The sequence below is a fragment of the Lepidochelys kempii genome, chromosome 2 (assembly GCF_965140265.1).
Source record: "Lepidochelys kempii isolate rLepKem1 chromosome 2, rLepKem1.hap2, whole genome shotgun sequence".
NCBI lineage: Eukaryota > Metazoa > Chordata > Testudines > Cheloniidae > Lepidochelys > Lepidochelys kempii.
The window spans coordinates 117650692-117668870 of record NC_133257.1 but is presented as its reverse complement, the minus strand read 5'-3'; the positions used below and the strand labels follow the sequence as shown (position 1 = coordinate 117668870).

General features: G+C 40.3%; 1 protein-coding gene across 1 annotated transcript in view; it reads right to left on the bottom strand.

Annotated features, from left to right (window-relative positions):
* The window catches only part of F13A1 (coagulation factor XIII A chain), an 88783-nt gene that overhangs the window by 28254 nt on the left and 42350 nt on the right, over positions 1 to 18179 (bottom strand). The window contains exons 5-8 of the mRNA XM_073332122.1: positions 14632 to 14750; positions 9898 to 10005; positions 7039 to 7213; positions 1822 to 1960 (exon numbers count right to left, since the gene is read on the bottom strand). Coding sequence (XP_073188223.1) covers positions 1822 to 1960; positions 7039 to 7213; positions 9898 to 10005; positions 14632 to 14750 — 541 coding nt within the window. The remainder of the gene's footprint in view (positions 1 to 1821; positions 1961 to 7038; positions 7214 to 9897; positions 10006 to 14631; positions 14751 to 18179) is intronic.

Genomic DNA, 18179 nt, shown 5'->3' with positions numbered 1-18179 from the left:
GAGGTATATAAAATGTGGGGTGTAAAACATTGCGGGCCAGTTCCTCAGCTCAAGTGAATTGGCACAGTTCCCTGGACTTCAATGGAGCTTCGTCTATTTACACCCGCTCAGAATCTGTCCCCAGCTTCAGAGGAAAACCTGAACAATTATTGAATGAAGTGAAAAATATTGAAAAATGGTAGGGAAATGAAAAGGAAAAAGTCACAAGTGGTTAAGACAAATATGACTTTGAGTACATGGGGAAAAAGAGCTTGGTGAAGCTGTTAGTAGAGTGTCTAACATACTGCAGGTTTCAGAGGAGCAGCCGTGCTAGTCTGTATTCGCAAAAAGAAAAAGGAGTACTTGTGGCACCTTAGAGACTAACATACTTGACTATATACAAAGGGCCTGATTCTTCTCTCACATCAGTTATACACCACTGTATCTTCAGTAGAGTTACTCTCAATTTATACCAGTGTAAGTTGCAGGAGAATCATACCTACAGAAATGTTATATTGTCTTCTGGTCATTAGAGTAAATGCTAAATTTGAATTTTGGAACCCTGGGATCACAAAGTATAGGCTTCAAAATAGATATATTACAGACACAGAACTACGTAATGTTGTTGTAGCTGTGCCGGTCCCAGGATATTATCTCACCCACCTTGTCTCTCTAGACACAGAGCTATTTGTTTTCTGTGCAATTTATATAGGATGGCATATGGGTGGTTCTGTGAGATGCACTGACTTATGCTATCATGAAAGAGAATTTTTCCTTGGAAATTGACATGTAATTCTTACATAGATTCCAAAACCTGGATCCTTCCCCCCTGACAATGGAACTCATGGAGATGACATCAGGGCTGCAATTATAATAGGCTCAGTCTTTTTGTCCTCAGGACAGTAGATTTGTTCCAGTTTTTATGTTATAAAGAATCCAGATCTTGGATTGTTAATGAAGCATCCTGATGAATGAATATTATTCTACCGATGAGGTGAAGAAATCATTCACACAAATCAGGAATATTAACAGTGGGCAGAACAAGAATCTACTGAATGTAGGAATGTATATAGAAGGCAGAATCATTGCTCCACAGAAAGAGAGATGTTGTGGTATGGTAATCCACAGATCATTTCTGCTGAATGTAGAACTTAATCAATATATATTGCTCTTCTCACTCCAGACAGGAGAATGGGAAAGTTGAAGGGAGAAAACAGCAGAATTGTCTTCTGCAAACCTAAGGTGGTCTTGGGTCAAATAATATAGTGATCCGATATCTTGTTATTTTTATAAAGCTAATCGAAGTATTAAAGAGTCCTGTCCTATATCTTTTAAAAATGTATCTGATTTATTTTAAAGTTTTCCCATCTGCAGCTCTGGATGCAGGTACCAAATTTAAATAAAACATGCAAATAGGAAACTATCAAAAGCAACAGAAAATTTCCCATGACTTCAATGGACATTAGATCAGGAATTAAATCCAAGCTATGAAATCCTCCAAGCAAAATTGGAGATACCCAACACCTAGCAAGATTGGGCCCTCTGTTAGGTTTTCTAGAGTTCAGCAATTATTGCCACTTAGGTATTCACCCTTTCTTCCAAGTTGCTTATATGCGTGGTATATTGAACGCTGACTCTTGAACTGATCCCTTGCCTTTTTCCATGTTGAACAGTTTACATTCCTTGCCCTATTTATTAACTAGCTTTTATTCCACAGTTTGCAACTACGTCTTTCGATAATCTAGCAGTATTCTTTAAATAGAATAGCAGAGACATACGAAACCTTGATCATCTGTCATGTTTTATGTGCACAGAGATGATAGGTTTGCTGGGACAGCTCACCAGATCGAGTCTTTTGTGAGTTTGGAGTCCATTTTCCCTTCTTCATCTACAAAGACATCCAGTTGTAAATTGGCATTGTTATCATGGGCAGAGGAATAATTGGTAACAATTCTTCCAGGTATCCCTATGCACCTCAGAACTGGAGTGGAAAGAGAAAGGAAATGAAAAGGATGATTTGAAGCAATATGATAATATATTGGCAAGAGGATGAGTAGATAGAATGGGTAGATAGATTGGAGGAGATTATAGGTATACTTCAGGTGGAAGCAGGGTGGGAGGATGGAAAGATAACCTGGGCCTTTATTCTTTCAATGCTTTCCATTTGTAAAACAACCCCCATCCCCTCCAGCCGCTCCCCACACATAGTCTGCCTTTAGCACATGAAAAAAAGTAACAGTTAGGCTTCCCAAAAAACTAAGACACAATAGAGGGTAAACACTGGTCCTTCCAGCAGTGATAAGCTTTGAAGTGAATGGAAGACTTTATTAGAAGGGCCACTGTTAGAAGGTTTCTTTAAGTTTAGTTGGAATTTTCCAATGTTACATTTGGAGGAACCTAGAGAATCCAAAAAATATAACAGAAATCGATATTGAGAAAGAAAACTGAATTATTTACAAGTGTCAGGGTTAGAGAATTTAAACAAAGCACATTACATATTTTGTACCAATCGCTCACTAATAATACTTTGAACTTCTGTAATCACCTTTTATTAGATGATCTCACAGTGAATTAAAAAAAATGCATTCAATCCTAGAACATCTCAGTGAAGCATGTAATTGTTATCTCTATTTTTACGGATGGGAAAGCTAAGATGTAGTCAGGTTAACGCTCTTGTTCAGCTGGTACAGTGCATCATGGGAGTCCCATGGCCATGGTATAGCACAGGAGATGGGAGTCCAACTAGGGACGCGCAGCTCTCAGAGAAGAATTGGGGGCGGGAGGGGGTCTGAGGCATCTGAACAACAACTTCCATGAGACACGGCGGCAGCATTTTTGAATTGAATATTTCGATTTTCAGACGAGCTTTTTTGTTCTTAATTTTTTTGATGAAAAGCCAAATGTTTCCACAGGAGGCAGATACTGTTTTGGGGAGGGGAAGGGGTTGAAAACCCAATTTACTGTCACAAAACAATTTCAGTGGAAAAGTTTGGACTGCCCTCTATGGTGCTATGTAGGCTAACGTCACTACTGTGACTTTCAATAAAGAGCAACACCACACATATGTTTTAAATTGTTTGATGACAAATTACCTGGATGCATGGATCTCATACATACCTATAGATTAAATTTCATTCCAATGCCTTCCCAGACTTCCAGCACATGAGCGCCTTTGGGGCTCATTGGAAATAATTCATCTGGCTATTTTAAGATCAATGACTTAGTTTACTTTTCTCCAGAATGTTTTAGCATTTTAAAACAGATGATTGTCTTGAATCAGTATGGTAATCTTGGAAAACTGGATTGGTTGCAGTTGCAGTCATAAAATGTTACAAGCTTCAAATAACTCAAAACTCAAAGCAATTATTTTAGCTGAATTAGCCATCCCCCTATTCACTGTCATCTTGACGCTCATTCGCAGTGGCTCCTTTTCATGTAAGCAGCTATATGCTAGATATGCCACTGCCCAGCGTTATAACTTGCTAATCATCAATTTTTTTTGTTTGTCATCTGGCTTCGTAACAACAATGAATGCTAGATCTCTAACTGCACTTGGTATGTTAGTAGGCCTACCTTGACAGATTCTGCCCTAAGATGCACATGTGTCTCCTATTGACTACAGGTGGCCCTGAATCTACACTGCATTACTTCAGTTTTATAAATAGGGTATAGCTAGACCAGTGGTTCCCAAACTTTAACAACCTGTGAACCCCTTTCATTAAAATGTCAAGTCTTGCAGACCCCCTGCTAAAAATGAATATTTCCAGGGATTTTCTCCTTGACCCAAGTATAAATTATAAAAGCAATGATCTTGGAAATATGAAATTTGTTTTTATGACATGTTTATTACACACTATTATTTATCATCATTACAGTATTTTTATTACATTATGAAAACGGCAACACTCTTCCAAGATCTCACTTTCATAGCTTGTATCACTTTGAATAAGCCTGTTATAAGACAAGGCTTTCATCAAGGAGTATCAGATGTGAAACAGCATAAAGGTATTTAAGAAGCCAACTCAAAGAGTTCCTCCTACACAAGCATTCATGTCTTGAGCAGTCCAGGCAAAGAACACACATTACAACAAAGCTTAAACTTGTTCTTCATAATAATTTTAAAAACAATACTAGCTGCCTATTTAATTTTAAAAACAGCAAAAAAAAATCTACCTCCCTTTCCATTTCTTATAAGGAGTCTTGAAGTTTAAATCTCCTCAGTGGGATAAATATGCTTGCTTTGACCTGCTTAGCTCTTGGAAGTCCAGGTGCTAAAGGCTTATGGCCCCGTACTACCCAGGGTCCCTAAGGACAGCTCTGTCTGCCATTAGGGAATTTTTTTCCCCGAGAACCCCCTGTTTGGGAACCACTGAGCTAGAGGAATGCAGAAATGAATCAGTCCCAATGGGAGCTGTGCACCTGTGGTTCAGACGGCAAAATTTGGCCCGCTGTGTATAACGGTATGTCTGCAATGGAGGAGGTTTTTGGTGTACTGCAGGACAGAGGTGGGAGGGTGAGCGGGCAAAAAGCATCATCTAATGGCTATAGGAATTTCAAATGACTGGTGGTACCTACCAGCAGTGGCATGATCACAATACTCGTAGCATGTAGAAGATAGGGTTGTATTGGAGTCCTGCTAGTCCTGATATAAGTAAGGTATTTGGTACAGTGTGCGTGTTTCCGATGAAGAGACGTATATCTAAACTAAAGATACACACACACACACACCTCAATATTCAGAAATGGAGGTTTTGGACGTATCTTTCTTGTCAGAACCATTCCATAATAATAGAATTTCATTGTTTTGGGTCTAGCTTTCTGGCTGCTGCACTTTATAAAACAGAATTTTTACTTTTGTTTGGGGAGTCAGTGAGCAGGAATAGCGAATTTTGTGCTTGTCAAAGGTGGAAGATTGGCAACCCTCGCAGTTTAAGAGGCTTAATTCTCCACTGGCTATTCGTGCTATGATCAGGGCTATATCACACATTTTTGTCTATACTAGAGACCCCACCATGGCTACTACTTTTAGAGCTGTACCAGGGGCAGTACAATGCTGAGAAATTTTAAGAAACAACTGACTGTTAACAAGGCCATACAATCTTGCATGCTAGACAGGACCTGAATTTCTACTGCAAAAATCAAAAGGGAAAAAATATTTTCAAAAACTTTTCAGGTCTTCCTCCAGCAATTAGCTGGAGCTCTCAGAGCAGAATGGTCTCTGAATCATAGAATATCAGGACTGGAAGGGACCTCAGGAGGTCATCTAGTCCAACCCCCTGCTCAAAGCAGGACCAATCCCCAATTTTTGCCCCAAATCCCTAAATGGCCCCCTCAAGGATTGAACTCACAACCCTGGGTTTAGCAGGCCAATGCTCAAACTTTGACTGTCTTTGTTTAAGATTACCACTACTTGCAAACAGCTGGTCATTGAAATTCCATGGGGAATTGACTATAATCACAGTATATTGGCTCTACTTTTGCTCCCAAACAGGAATCAACCCACTCCAGAAATCCACATATTCCTAGATTGTTCAGCAGCAGACACTTTGGGGAGGGCCAAGTCCTAGTTGATGTAAATTAGCATCGCTCCCAAAGTCAATAGAACTACACTGATTTACAGCAGGTAAGCGTCTGGCCCATGTTTTTCCTTGTCTTATTAGGTGCAAAAAGGTATGGAACAGAAACAGATAATGAGGCATAATCTTAACTGATTGCTCAGTGCATGAATCATGCAACTTCCAGATCTGCCAGTACGGGTAACATCACTGATATAAGAATACACTGCAAAGAAAACTGATGTGCCTGTATAGGTCATGGATACAACATCAAAGAAAAAGTGAGAAGGTTTCATTGGGTTATTTTGTTTATTTAATTTCTTCTTAACAACTTAAACATGGAGTCCCAGACCCTTGGTTTTGGCCAGAGAGTTTATGCTCAGAGGTTGCAAAGATGTCCTTTATGGTCCCCTGAACCTGGGCTGTGTGCCACTCTGTCACCAGGCTGGCAGTCATCTTAGTGAGCCAACAAAGAAGTTGGGATCAGTGGGGTTTAGAGAAACCCAAGCTATACCCTTTATACTCCAGCCAAGCCCCTTACACTGGTAGCAGGGACGTTGGTATAGGAGCTGCTATGCTGGCTTTGAGCCTATAGGGGATCCCGTACACCGGCATAATCCTCCTGGACCCAATTACGGAAAACACTCTGTACTCCAAGATCTTGGGATGGGCAGAGTATTCACATTATCTCACAGTGCATATGTCTTTCTTGGCCTCTAGTGACTAATAGTTTGAAACCGGTGTTGAGTGATTATTTGGTATGATGCTCCTACAGTTTCACTTGACAGTGAAAGTTATGACCGTACAAGCATTGCTTTCCCTCACTGGGATATGAAACTTAGAACCTCTCTGCTTTTATGCAACACTGAAACTCTGATCTGATTGTTTAGTTTAACCTCTTGGTGCACCAGATACATGATACACCAAACCAGTATTTTCCTCCACAGGGCTGGCTCAAAAACGCCAAGGAAGTGTGTTAACAGTGCAAGTTACACAGGATATTACAGGTGCTGTGCCAATGCACCTCGGTCTTGCCAAGAAGAATCCTTGGTACTCCAGTAATTAAACTTTCTTGAGCCAAGAGAGACTGTCAGTTGTGCCATACAGCGCAATGGCTTTGTGATACGGTCAGTTGCTCACAGTGGGTTTAGACTGAGATCACTCATTCATGATTTCCATCTCAGAGTTCCAGAGGAAAACAATGACTATTACGTTTACAAAGTCTCCACCTGTCCCAATGCCCATCATGCCCCCATTACCCACACATCACTAAACAAATTTTACCAGCCATTTTAGATGCAAAAGACAGACTTTAAATAGCTAGAAGATTCTCGTAAAAGAGAAGCAAAAGTTGAAAGCATACAAGCATGTTCAAAGCATGTTTGTTTTAGCCATGTAATGGCAAAACCCCCTACTATTTATTCTTGAACATTGTAGTTCAAGAAGTATCTTAGTTCTAAAACTATCTGCACTAGACAAAGATACCACTTTTTAAAATACTTACAAGTATTGAAGACTCCAGCAAAGACCCAGCACTGACCGTACCGCACTGGCATACCAGAGCTATGATATTCCAACAGGATGTCTACACTTCCAGTCCAGGCTGACGGTACTACTCCATAAGCATAAATATTGTCCCAACTGCCAGCAACCACTCCCTCATCATCTTTAGCATTGATCTAACAAAAAAAGAAATTCTATAAATCTATATGTTAAGATTTGTGTAAAGTATGTCAAAAAATTGACAAGGGTAGAACTAGATGCAATGGTTGGAAGTTGCAGCTAGACAAATTCAGACCGGAAATAAGTTTTACATTTTTTAGCAGTGAGGGTAATTAACCACTGGAACAACTTACCAAGGTTCTATGGAGGATTCTCCATCACTGAACATTTGTACATCAAGATTGTATGGTTTTCTAAAAGATATGCTCTAGTTCAAATAGGAATTAATTCAGGGAAGTCCTCCAGCCAGTGTTATGCAGGTCAGTCTAGATGATCAAAATGGCCTCTTTCCCTTACAATTTAGGAATACCATGTAAGTTGTTTCCAAAACATTTCCCATTGTTAACAAAGAAGTAGATCATTGGATTTTGGTAGTGCCCTGCTATGAGGACATTGTGGCACAGGACAATGGATAAAATAATTTAAAAGATATAAACATGTAAAAAAAAAAGTTATACAGTCTCTTCTATACAACCTTTGTACAAATACTTTTTGGGGGAGAGAGGTTATGCTGTGTATTAGAAATGTTGTAACCATCTCCCACATTATGTTGTTTCTTCAGATGAGGTGCTTTTCTTATCATCCAAGAATTTCAAAATTTTTTATCATCTTCAGAAGAACAGAAAGGATAATTGACTTGCCCAAGGTAACACACTAAATCACTCTGAGCTGGGATTAAGACTCAGAATTCCTGGTTTCTAGTTCTCTACTTTAAACTACTTGGCCAAATACCTAGATCTTTTAGTCACTTGGGGGTCAGTTTTTCAAAGGCATTTAGGTGCCACTGAAATCAATGGGAGTTAGGTGCCTAACCTGTTTAGGCTCTTTTGAAAAATCCCACTGGTGGTCAAATGCTCAAGTCCAATGTCATTGAACCAAATGACAAAGTTTCAATCATGTCACCAAATGATTAATTTGGTGGAACTGTTTTGAGACAGACATCCTAAGCTGTCATTTGTTTGTCATGGACTATTCATTTAAATGAAGTGTATTTTCTACTGGTAGTTTAACACTCCATGGAAGTGTCACACTTGAAGCAGGACCTGGGGATGTACCATCCTCAAGCAGGGGGAGGAGGAGCAATCAAGTCGAAGACACCTGATTCTTTGCCAGAAAGTGGGGGGAAGGTGAAGTCAAGTCAAAATGCAACATACATACACTGGCAGTTTTCAATGGTTCACTATTAATAAGCATGCTCACTGGAAAGTGAATATAGCCTATTAAGTGACCCTGAATCCTACTGAGAAATATTGGGCATGATTCGCCTCTCACTTATACTCCAGTGTAAATCCAGTGACTGCAGTACAATTATTCCTGACTTATATTGGTGTGAGAGAAGAAATGGGTCCACTGTTATTTTTAGAGCTGAATCTAATAGCATGCATCTAGCACACACGAAAACAAGAAAGATTTTGCTGTGTAAGTTTTCTCCAGGTAAGACTATACATGCAATTTGCTGATTAATGACTAAATTGATAGTCAATGAGCAATACATTTCCTAGTTAGTAGCAATCTGAACCAAATCAGTTGAGGCTGTGTGAAAAACCTCATTCACCATATACCATTCAATTATGTTAATGCACAGCAACTACACTCTTGCCAAATAAATCACAATTTTCATTTAAAAGCTTTTGGTTGGACTAGCTACTGTTTTCTAATTAGAAAATCCTGTGAACCCCGGGATGAAACAAGGTAAGTATTCAGTGACAAAACCAAAGGGTGAGGGGTTGTATCCAGCTCGCTGTCATGGGAGACATACTGGAAGAGGCACATTTCAAGGACAGTGCAGTATTTTGATCTTTAATCTGTGCTATAGCCAGTCATTAAAAGGCTACACTGTGGCTGTTAAGAAGCACCCCGGGGGAAAATGGCTGGGGGTGGAAAGGGGAAAGAGGGACACTGCAGAGTCAACCTGCACAAGCAGGACTCCTGAGAAGCATTGGGCATGCATGCCTTAACAGGGGCTATTCCATCCTGTATCAGGGTGGAGTGCGTGCTCCACCACCTACAGGCTCGGGTCTACTGGATGGTGAAGGAGGTCCAGGGTCATGATTCTCACCCTTTGGGGTACCTTGCACTGCTGGTAGCCCTGATCAATCTAATTACAACAAATAATTATCATCCCCATTTTACAAATGAAGAAACTGAGGCACAGTGAAGTGACTTTCCAGAGGCCAAACACCAAAGCCAGGTCATAGTGGGAATTAACATCCAGGCCTCCTGACTCCCAGTCTAACCACCATATTGTCTTCCCTGCTCTGGGAAGATGGACGTTATCAATTATTTGACCTGCTAGATACTGGCATGGTGTCAGGTGGAGTGCCATCACATCAAGAAGTGCAATGTCTGAAAGTGGCACGTCTATCAGTGTGGTCCTAGTGTCAGACACAGATGACGGGTGGACACTAAGATATCATCCCTCCTGGAGTGAGACATTATTAATGGTGGTCTCTAGAACTCAGCATGCGTGTGTATAGAATAAGAGAGATCTGATCTTAGGTCAGTGCAGTGGAACAAGAAAGTGAGATTCCACCTATTCAAGTGGTCATTCAAGATCAGCTTTCAAAATAGATATAAAAAATTAAATAAATAAAAACATGTCATTTCCAATATATTCCAGGTCTTTATCTTTGTTGCATACCACTGCAGATCCAACGCGACTGATTTTGACTGGGTCTCCCCGCCCAGAGAGATCTAGTTTTGCTCTATCCATCAAGTGTAGGCAAGCGTCCAGAATGCCCTCTTCAAACTAAATAAAAGGAAAGAGAAAAAAAGAAAAAAGGCTGGTTCAGTTTTTATTCTAGAAAGCAAATAGAAAGCCAATATTCTTTTCCCCTACAATAAACTGATCAAGGTCATGTTTTAGTTCAGTGTTTAGATATACAGGGTTGTTGGTTTTTTTGTTTACTAATTATCCACATTGAGTAAGAAGTGTTCCATCGTGAGAAAATGTAGTCTTGCTTTCAAGTCCGTTCTGATCTAGACATCTAAAGGTTATGGCAACAAAGTCAATCTTACATTACATAACATTTTAAATGGCTATCAAGAATATAATAGGAAGTTCTAATAACAACAAGAAGAATGCTGATCTATTCAAAGAGAACTGTGTGTCCTTCATAGGTCCTAGACCTGTTGATTACGAGGACCTTTCTGACATAGCCATTGCAGTGCCCAAAGCTGAACAATGAATGCTTTACCAAGGTTAGGGCAAAGTCTCCATACTTTAAAAAGTAATATGCTTGGACCTGTGTTTAAAATTAACTAGCTATTGGGTACATTATATTGATTAGTTCTGGCCTATGCGGTTTGGACTAAGAAAATGACAAGTGACCTAAAGCGGTCTTCTTTAAAAACAGTCTAAAGACTCCCACTTCTGAAATCCAGTAATAACAAGCACAGGAATGAATAGGGAGCAGAGGTGCCTACATAGACCAGAATCCATCATCAAATAACTTGCCCTGTGGTGTAGTTCAATTTGCTTAGGAGAAATTGGATAGCAGCAGAAAATACCACTGTCCCCTGGAAGAGGAAAGGAGACAGAGAAATGCACATCAATAAAATGCTCATCTTCTGTATTCACTGAAAATGCATATAACAACGTTATATTTCTATTGCAGGCTGTGACATACATCAAAATGTATGAACTACAAAGCTCTTCCTCACTCATTTAATTCCATACGAGCAATGGGAAGGTGCTATACACAGTATGCATCCATTTCTTAAAAAAAAAAACAAATATGCTATAAAGGTTTTGTTTTCTAATTGATCTAAAATAGAAAAACTGAATGGATTATGTCAGTACCTATCTAAGGTACTGATATATTGTTGCACTCTCTAATGCAATATCAACCAAGAAAGTCAGTGTACATTTATCATCATTCAACTTCTGGGCTCTACTAACCACAATTGCACTGATTTAGTTTCTTTGGCATTTAACAGAAACTCATTATTAAATAATCAGTTATAATCTTAGAGTGCAAAACTGAGTTCAGGGGAGGTCAGCATTTCCCCACCCAAGGAGCTAATGCCAGAGTCATATCATCCACGGAGTGTTTGCACTGGAGATCAATTGAATAATCTTATTGGTGTGTATTGGAAATAATCCTGGACAAAGGATAGCTCTCTAAAGACACCCCTTTCTAAACAGCATCCTCACAACGGAGAACGTAAATCCTCTGGCTCACATCTGCTGGCACCAGCCCTGTCTGCTACAACTCACTCTGCTTGTGGCTTGAGCTAAGGACATGTCACTTTCACCAAAGTCAAAAATCTGTTTTATTTGCATCTAGTCATCACTTGATGCAGTAAAGTATATTCTGCATTAAACCCTTGCCATCTCAATCTCACTGGCAGAGAGAGAGAGAGAGAGAAACACAGGAATTGCTGTCATCATGGTGGTAAGGCCCCCCCGGCCTTAAAAATCTATGAATTGACATTGTATGCATTTAGAGAGACAAGGTGGGTGAGGTATTATCTTTTATTGGACCAACTTCTATTGATCTTGTCTATTATCCTGGGACCAATGTGGCTACAATACTGCAAACAACAATAGTAAGTGTTTGCGAAATAACTCGTGTGGCAAAATACCTTGTTTGCCTCAGTAGGCTCAGTCCTTTTTAGCCTTGGAGACTCAGGTTTGGGGCAAGGCAAATCCTTATAGATGGCACAGGGTCCTGCTACTCCTCTCCTCTCCTCAGTCAGTCCTTGTGCTTGTTTTCCTTCCCTTCTGGGGAGCGAGTGCAGCCTCCCTACTGGGAAGGTCTGGTGTCTTACTGCAAACAGCCTACTAGCAACTTCCCTGCTCTTCTCACTCCCTCACTCTCTCCCTCCTACCACCCAGGGGAGGGTTTAAAAAGGTCCCAAGTAGTTGGAGTCAGCTGAACCTAATTGGTTCTCTAGCAACCCCTTTTCCAGCTGAACCTTATTGCCCTGTGGTTCTCTCTCCTCAGTGGATAGGGAGGGGCCTTTTAATTCACTGGGACTAATTACTACCCCCCTTTTGTAGCTGTTTGTCCTGGGTTTACCACACTGGGTTAAACGGACAAGAGAAGGGATAAATGGCCACCAGTATACTCTGGTGGCTTTGCATCACTAGAGCACCTCAAAGCAGCCATAAACCAGGCTAGACCTATACTTCTCCACCTTCTATGCCAGTTATTTTGCAAAAACTACATCAAACTCAATGTCATGTCTTCAAGTCTTGCATTCAACTGCTGTCTAGCAAGAGATGGACCTGAAGCAAAACACAAAATCTGAAGATCTCCAAAATGTGGGAAGTGAATGGCTGCTTTTGCATTGCCATAGCAGTGCCAAGTATCCAGAGAATACTGCTGAATTTGGCCCATACAGCATAAAGCAGTCACTCTCTGCTCGAGACAGCCAAGGACAAAAATAATTAAAAGCTGGATTCAAGACTGAGCTGTTTTGGCAGAGCAGTTTGGAGAAACGGCTGCAAGGAATGCAACTGCTACATGAAAACAAAGCTGGGGAAGAATAGACAGACGCAGAGATCTTGTCTACACACAGATTTGCACTGGTTTAGTTAAACCAGGGCAAACCCCTGTGCGGACCCTCTTATTTCAGTTTCAGTTAAACTTGTTTCTAATTGACATATGCTAAACTGAAATAAAAGCTGGTTTAAACCAAGATAAGACTGTCTATAGGCCTGTTGTGCCAGTTAAACTAAATCCATATATTTTTTAAAAATCACGCCTTAAATTAAGCTGGTGCAACTTTGTATGTAGACAAATTTGAGGACCCGTTCATAACTTTATTGCAAAAAGCATGAAAATCACTGTAAATCTGAGCTGCCTAGTTTTCTGGGCATAGTACCCTTTCTGCCCAGATCTCTTCCGAACCTTGATTTTCCCCATATTCCCTGTGGGTTGGGCTTTTCTGAGTGACTAGCAATTTACTCAATACAGGGCGGAAATCGGTATCATGATGAAGGGTACAATTGTTTCCCCATACTCTTTTATTCCCAGTGGCTGATTCCCTCTATTGTTCTTCCTGGTTCCGCTTTTCCTGCCCCCACCCACTCTCTTACTTTCCCAAATGGTGCTACCCATTTCTAAAATGGCAGCCACAATCTCCCCAGCACCTAGTGATCCTGTTTTGGAACTTCACCTCCCATTTTAAAACTTTCAGTTTGAGCAAAATATCCAAATGAGCAGTGTTTGAAACATGCTTGTAGGATATAAAATATCACTATTCTCTATATACAAACCAAACCACCAATACTGCAAATATGGCCTCATTTCTTCCCAACACCCCCCTATGGTCCTATCTGTGCATGGTGCCTGCCTGCACTGTAATTCACTCCCACCCATGTTCTTCGTTTCTAAAATCCATGATTCCTCAATTAAACCACAAATTTAGAAAACAACATTTTTCAAAGTGACTGAATATTGGGCAATACCCAAATGAGAGTCAATTGTGAAAGTTAAGAAACATAGTACACTTCATTTGGTTGAAAATTAGGAGCCCATCAGTACACTTTCCAGACCTGATTTCCATTGCCTTAAGTAGCTTATTCCGCCTGTAGAACTTCAATGATCGAAATCACTTTCACCCAAGTTCCACCTGTGTTTCACTAAAGGAAAAGGACAGCAAATGGTACACAACAGTGGAGAAAGTTGTGGCCTCCGGGTTTAAATGAAAAAATGAAAGTACATGACACAGGTACATGGAACAACCAACATATCCGTGGATAAACAGCCAAGCGTTTGAGAGGAGCGAGGGGAAGAGGAGAAAAATCAACCCACGCAACTTCTCACAGGGAAATCAGTGTTTACGTTAGGAAAGTTCCATAATCCAGAACTATTTTAAAAAATCCAACAAATTTTATAACAGAAAAAGTTTTAAGAACCCTCACAGCCTGTGCCAGGATAATGTGTGAGAAGAGGATACTTATTTCCATTGAGCTGCTAGAACTAAAGAGAAGAAGAGAAAAAGGTACAAACTATGCCCGGCATTGTATTATACAACATTTGAGGGCTATTTAATTTTTTTAAAAATAAATGCTTAAAATCATTGTCCCCCTTTTCTCTTGAGTCAACTGGTTTGATCCTGGAGAGGCAATAATGCAGCAGAAGATATACTGGTGCATTTCAGAACTGTCAGCTGATGACTTTAACTCTCAATGGACAGCCTCTCAATATCTGAAATATACCCCTAAAACTAGCCCTTTAAATATTAGATAAGAAATTACTTGTCTGGATTAGGTATATACCCACTTCATGCAATATTAAAATGATGCCCACTGTGTTTCTCAGAAAGAGAGTGATAATGCACTCAAGAGCCTACAATCTGGTATCAATTAAACTAACTTGCAGAGTACTACTTGGGCCAGCCAGAGAAATTCTAAAGGGCTCACCTGACCATAATTCCAGCTTCTGGATTTTATACTGTTGATGTCTCCATGGAAAACAACACCAAGGTCATTCAGGACATACTCTTCCCTTTCCTTCTCATCATCCAGAAACACAGAATCCTCTGCATCAGAATTTACACACAGTAACCATTAATACAGCTACTTTGTTTTTATAGTGGACAGATCTTAAAGCTACTGTATTCTAGTCATCTTAAATGAAAAGTGTCTTTTGTTCACAAGGCATAACATTATTTCTTCCAACACAATACAAATAAAAACAATAATAATTAGAGCAATCACAGTTAGGAATAAGACATACAACTTAAAAGTATGCAAGATGAAAAATGCTGACAACTCCTGACTGTTTTTAGTGGGATCTGTAAAGCATGATTAAAATGTCACATCTTATCAACTATTTTATGATTACTGTGCATCACTAATTTAAAAGGCTGAACACCATGACGCACTTCTGCAAAACAGATCAAAGACCAACAATTTCAAGCCCATTAACGTTAATGGAAAATAGCTCAGTGTCAAGCAAGTTAAAGAAAAATCTGTACTGCCTTAAAAAATGATTACAGAATTTGGAGTGCAGGTTTTCCCTCGTATTAGCTAAGGGGTTTGGATTCTTTTCCTGTAAATATGGGCATTATTGTACATTTGGCCAGGAAATACTTACCTTTCAAAGAGGAAAATAAGTTGAAGAGTACTTTGTCGAAAATATTTTAAGAAATCTTTTCTAAATTGATCTCATCTCAATCAAGAGCAGATAGACCCTGAGCCTACAAACACTCTCTCACAGGTTTAAAACACATGAACAATTCCATTGAAGTCAATGGGACTCTCGCATGCTTAAAGGTAAACACTGGCAGATCATCGGGGTAAACTGACTTAGTTCTGTTGACTTCAGTGGAGTTACAACACACCAGCTGAGGATCTGCCTCCCATGTGTTAGGGCTTGCAAGACTGGAGGCTCAGATATATAATGTAATGGCAACCGAAATCATGTGTCCTATGCAATAAAGTAAAAGCACAGCCACAGATATTAAATGAAATGGAATAATGGTTTGTGGTATTGTGAAACGAGGCAAGTATGAAACTATGCTGTGTCACCACTGTGCCAGTGGCTCTCCGTTGTGCCATCAAAAATGACTAACAGGGTAGAGTGGACTAAACAGTTTATTTTAAATAACCTACAGTTTTGAAGCTCTTTAAATAGGATATGTATTTCCATTTTAAAAATTTGTAGTTTGTCCATAAAACTGTTCATAAAGCTTGGGTTGAAACTTGGGGTGAAATCTTGGCTCTCACACCTGCCCAGAGGAGCCCTGGGCTGGTCGAAGCCCGGAGCACCCCCGCCCTCGTCCAGAGGAGCTCTGGGCCAGCTGCAGTTGTGTCTCCCCTCCCCTCCACTCCACTCCCCAGACCCAAGCCACCTAGATATGTTTTTTATTATTATTTTGACTTCTATTATGTCAAAGCATTTTAAAATTTACTTCATAGTTGTTACACAGACAACCACTTTTACCAAACAATAATAAAAAAGACAAGAATGTGCAAAGCACCTTATTTGTGAAGAGAGACTGCTGAATTGGAATTAATTTGCAAACTAGACACTATTAAATTAGACTTGAATAAAGGCTGGGAGTGGATGTGTCATTACACAAAGTAAAACTATTTCCCCATGTTTATTCCCCCTCACCCCCACTGTTCCTCACATGTTCTTGTCAACTGCTGGAAATGGTCCATCTTGATTATCACTACAAAAGGTTTTTTTTCTCTCCTGCTGGTAATAGCTCACCTTAACTGATCACTCTCGTTATAGTGTGTATGATAACACCCATTGTTTCATGTTTTCTGTAAAATCATATATAATATAAAATCATCCTCCTGTATTTTCCACAGTATGCATCCGATGAAGTGAGCTGTAGCCTACGAAAGCTTATGCTCAAATAAATCTGTTCGTCTCTAAGGTGCCTCAAGTACTCCAGTTCACCTTATTTGTGTTTCTATTCTGTTAGGTTCAGTAAAGAATAGAAATAACTATGCATGATTTTTATTATTGAGTCTGCAAAAAAAATCCCAAACCTTACATAAATAAATTACAATGATTTGGATGTATATATGTGCATATTACTTAATTCACTTTAGGAGAAAAAAATAATTTTAGGGAAAAAAGAGTCAGTGCAGCCGCCAGGAAGAGTTGGTGGCCACACACTGAGGCCACCAAAAAATTTGTTGCAAGAACCCCTGCTCTAATGGCTCAGCCACCCACAGACAGGTTTATGAACTTGCTACTGGGTAGGAAATGAGGGTACAGCTACATTGCAAGTGAAGGTGTGACTGTAACTCCAGTAGGCACACTCATGCTAGCTTTAATCTAGTGAGCATGACAGAAAATAGACATGAAGATATGGCTGCACAGGCTTCAATGCAGCCTAGCAACATGGGTACGTGTACCCAGGGGACCAGGCGGGCTTGTATGGGCCACGCCGAAGCCTGCCCAGCCATATCTTTACTGCCATTTTTAGCATGCTAGGTAGATTAAAGCTAGCAAATTGTGCCTACCTGAGCTGCAAATCACACCCTTGAATAGCGTGTAAACGTACCCTATCAGCAGGGCTGTCCCTAGCAACTCTGGGGCCCTATGCAGCACCCCCATGGGGGGGAGCGGGGGACGGGCCCCAGGCCTCTGCGGGGGGAGGGGGGCGGAGCTGGCTTGGGGGGGGTAGGGGGGAACCACCCTCAGCACTCACAAGCGGTGCGGCTGAGGCCGGGCTGCTGCACTCCCGCCGCTGGTGAGTGCAGGCCCAGGCCAGCTGCCGAGCTCAGGGGAGTGGGGGCGGGGAAGGGGCAGGGCGGAGCAGGAACAGGGGCTGGAGCAGCACAGCTGCGTGCTTTGCATATGGGTAAGGACGGCCCTGCCTATCAGGGGACCTGGGTCTTTTAGCTCAGGCAGTAGAGGATCATGGTTTTTGATTCAGAGGTTACCAATATAGATTTAAAAGTTCAAGAGAGATCTTCAGATGGCATAAACTGAAACAGTTCCATTGTCTTATATGAGCTGAGACTCTGACCCTAAGGAAGTAGCTTGTCAAGTGAGTTTTTCAATTTCTGATTCCTAGCTCTGAACAACTGCTGCATAGCACTTTGCCAATACCGTTGCATACTTCACAGATCATAAGGTTTCTATAGCCTATTTGATTGGTGTTGATTTGCATAATTTGCAGATTGAGCTACTGTATATATTTACTCATTGACCTTTGCATTTTATTAAAATACCTTTGTAAAAAATGGGTGGAGAGGGAACATTTAAGGGAATGAAAATTGCATTTTCTTCCATCTTTACTGATAATTTACTCATTCAGTAGAGATAGCCTATGGTTTCATGACCACAGATATTTCCTTTCACAGAATAAAAATATCCATTGATCTTTTGGATATCAATCCGCCTGTCTTTGTTATTTGCAGATTATGTAATCATTGTAAAAATCAGATGAAGATGGATTAAATCCTTTGCCATTCTGTTTTTGTTTTAAATATTTGCATTT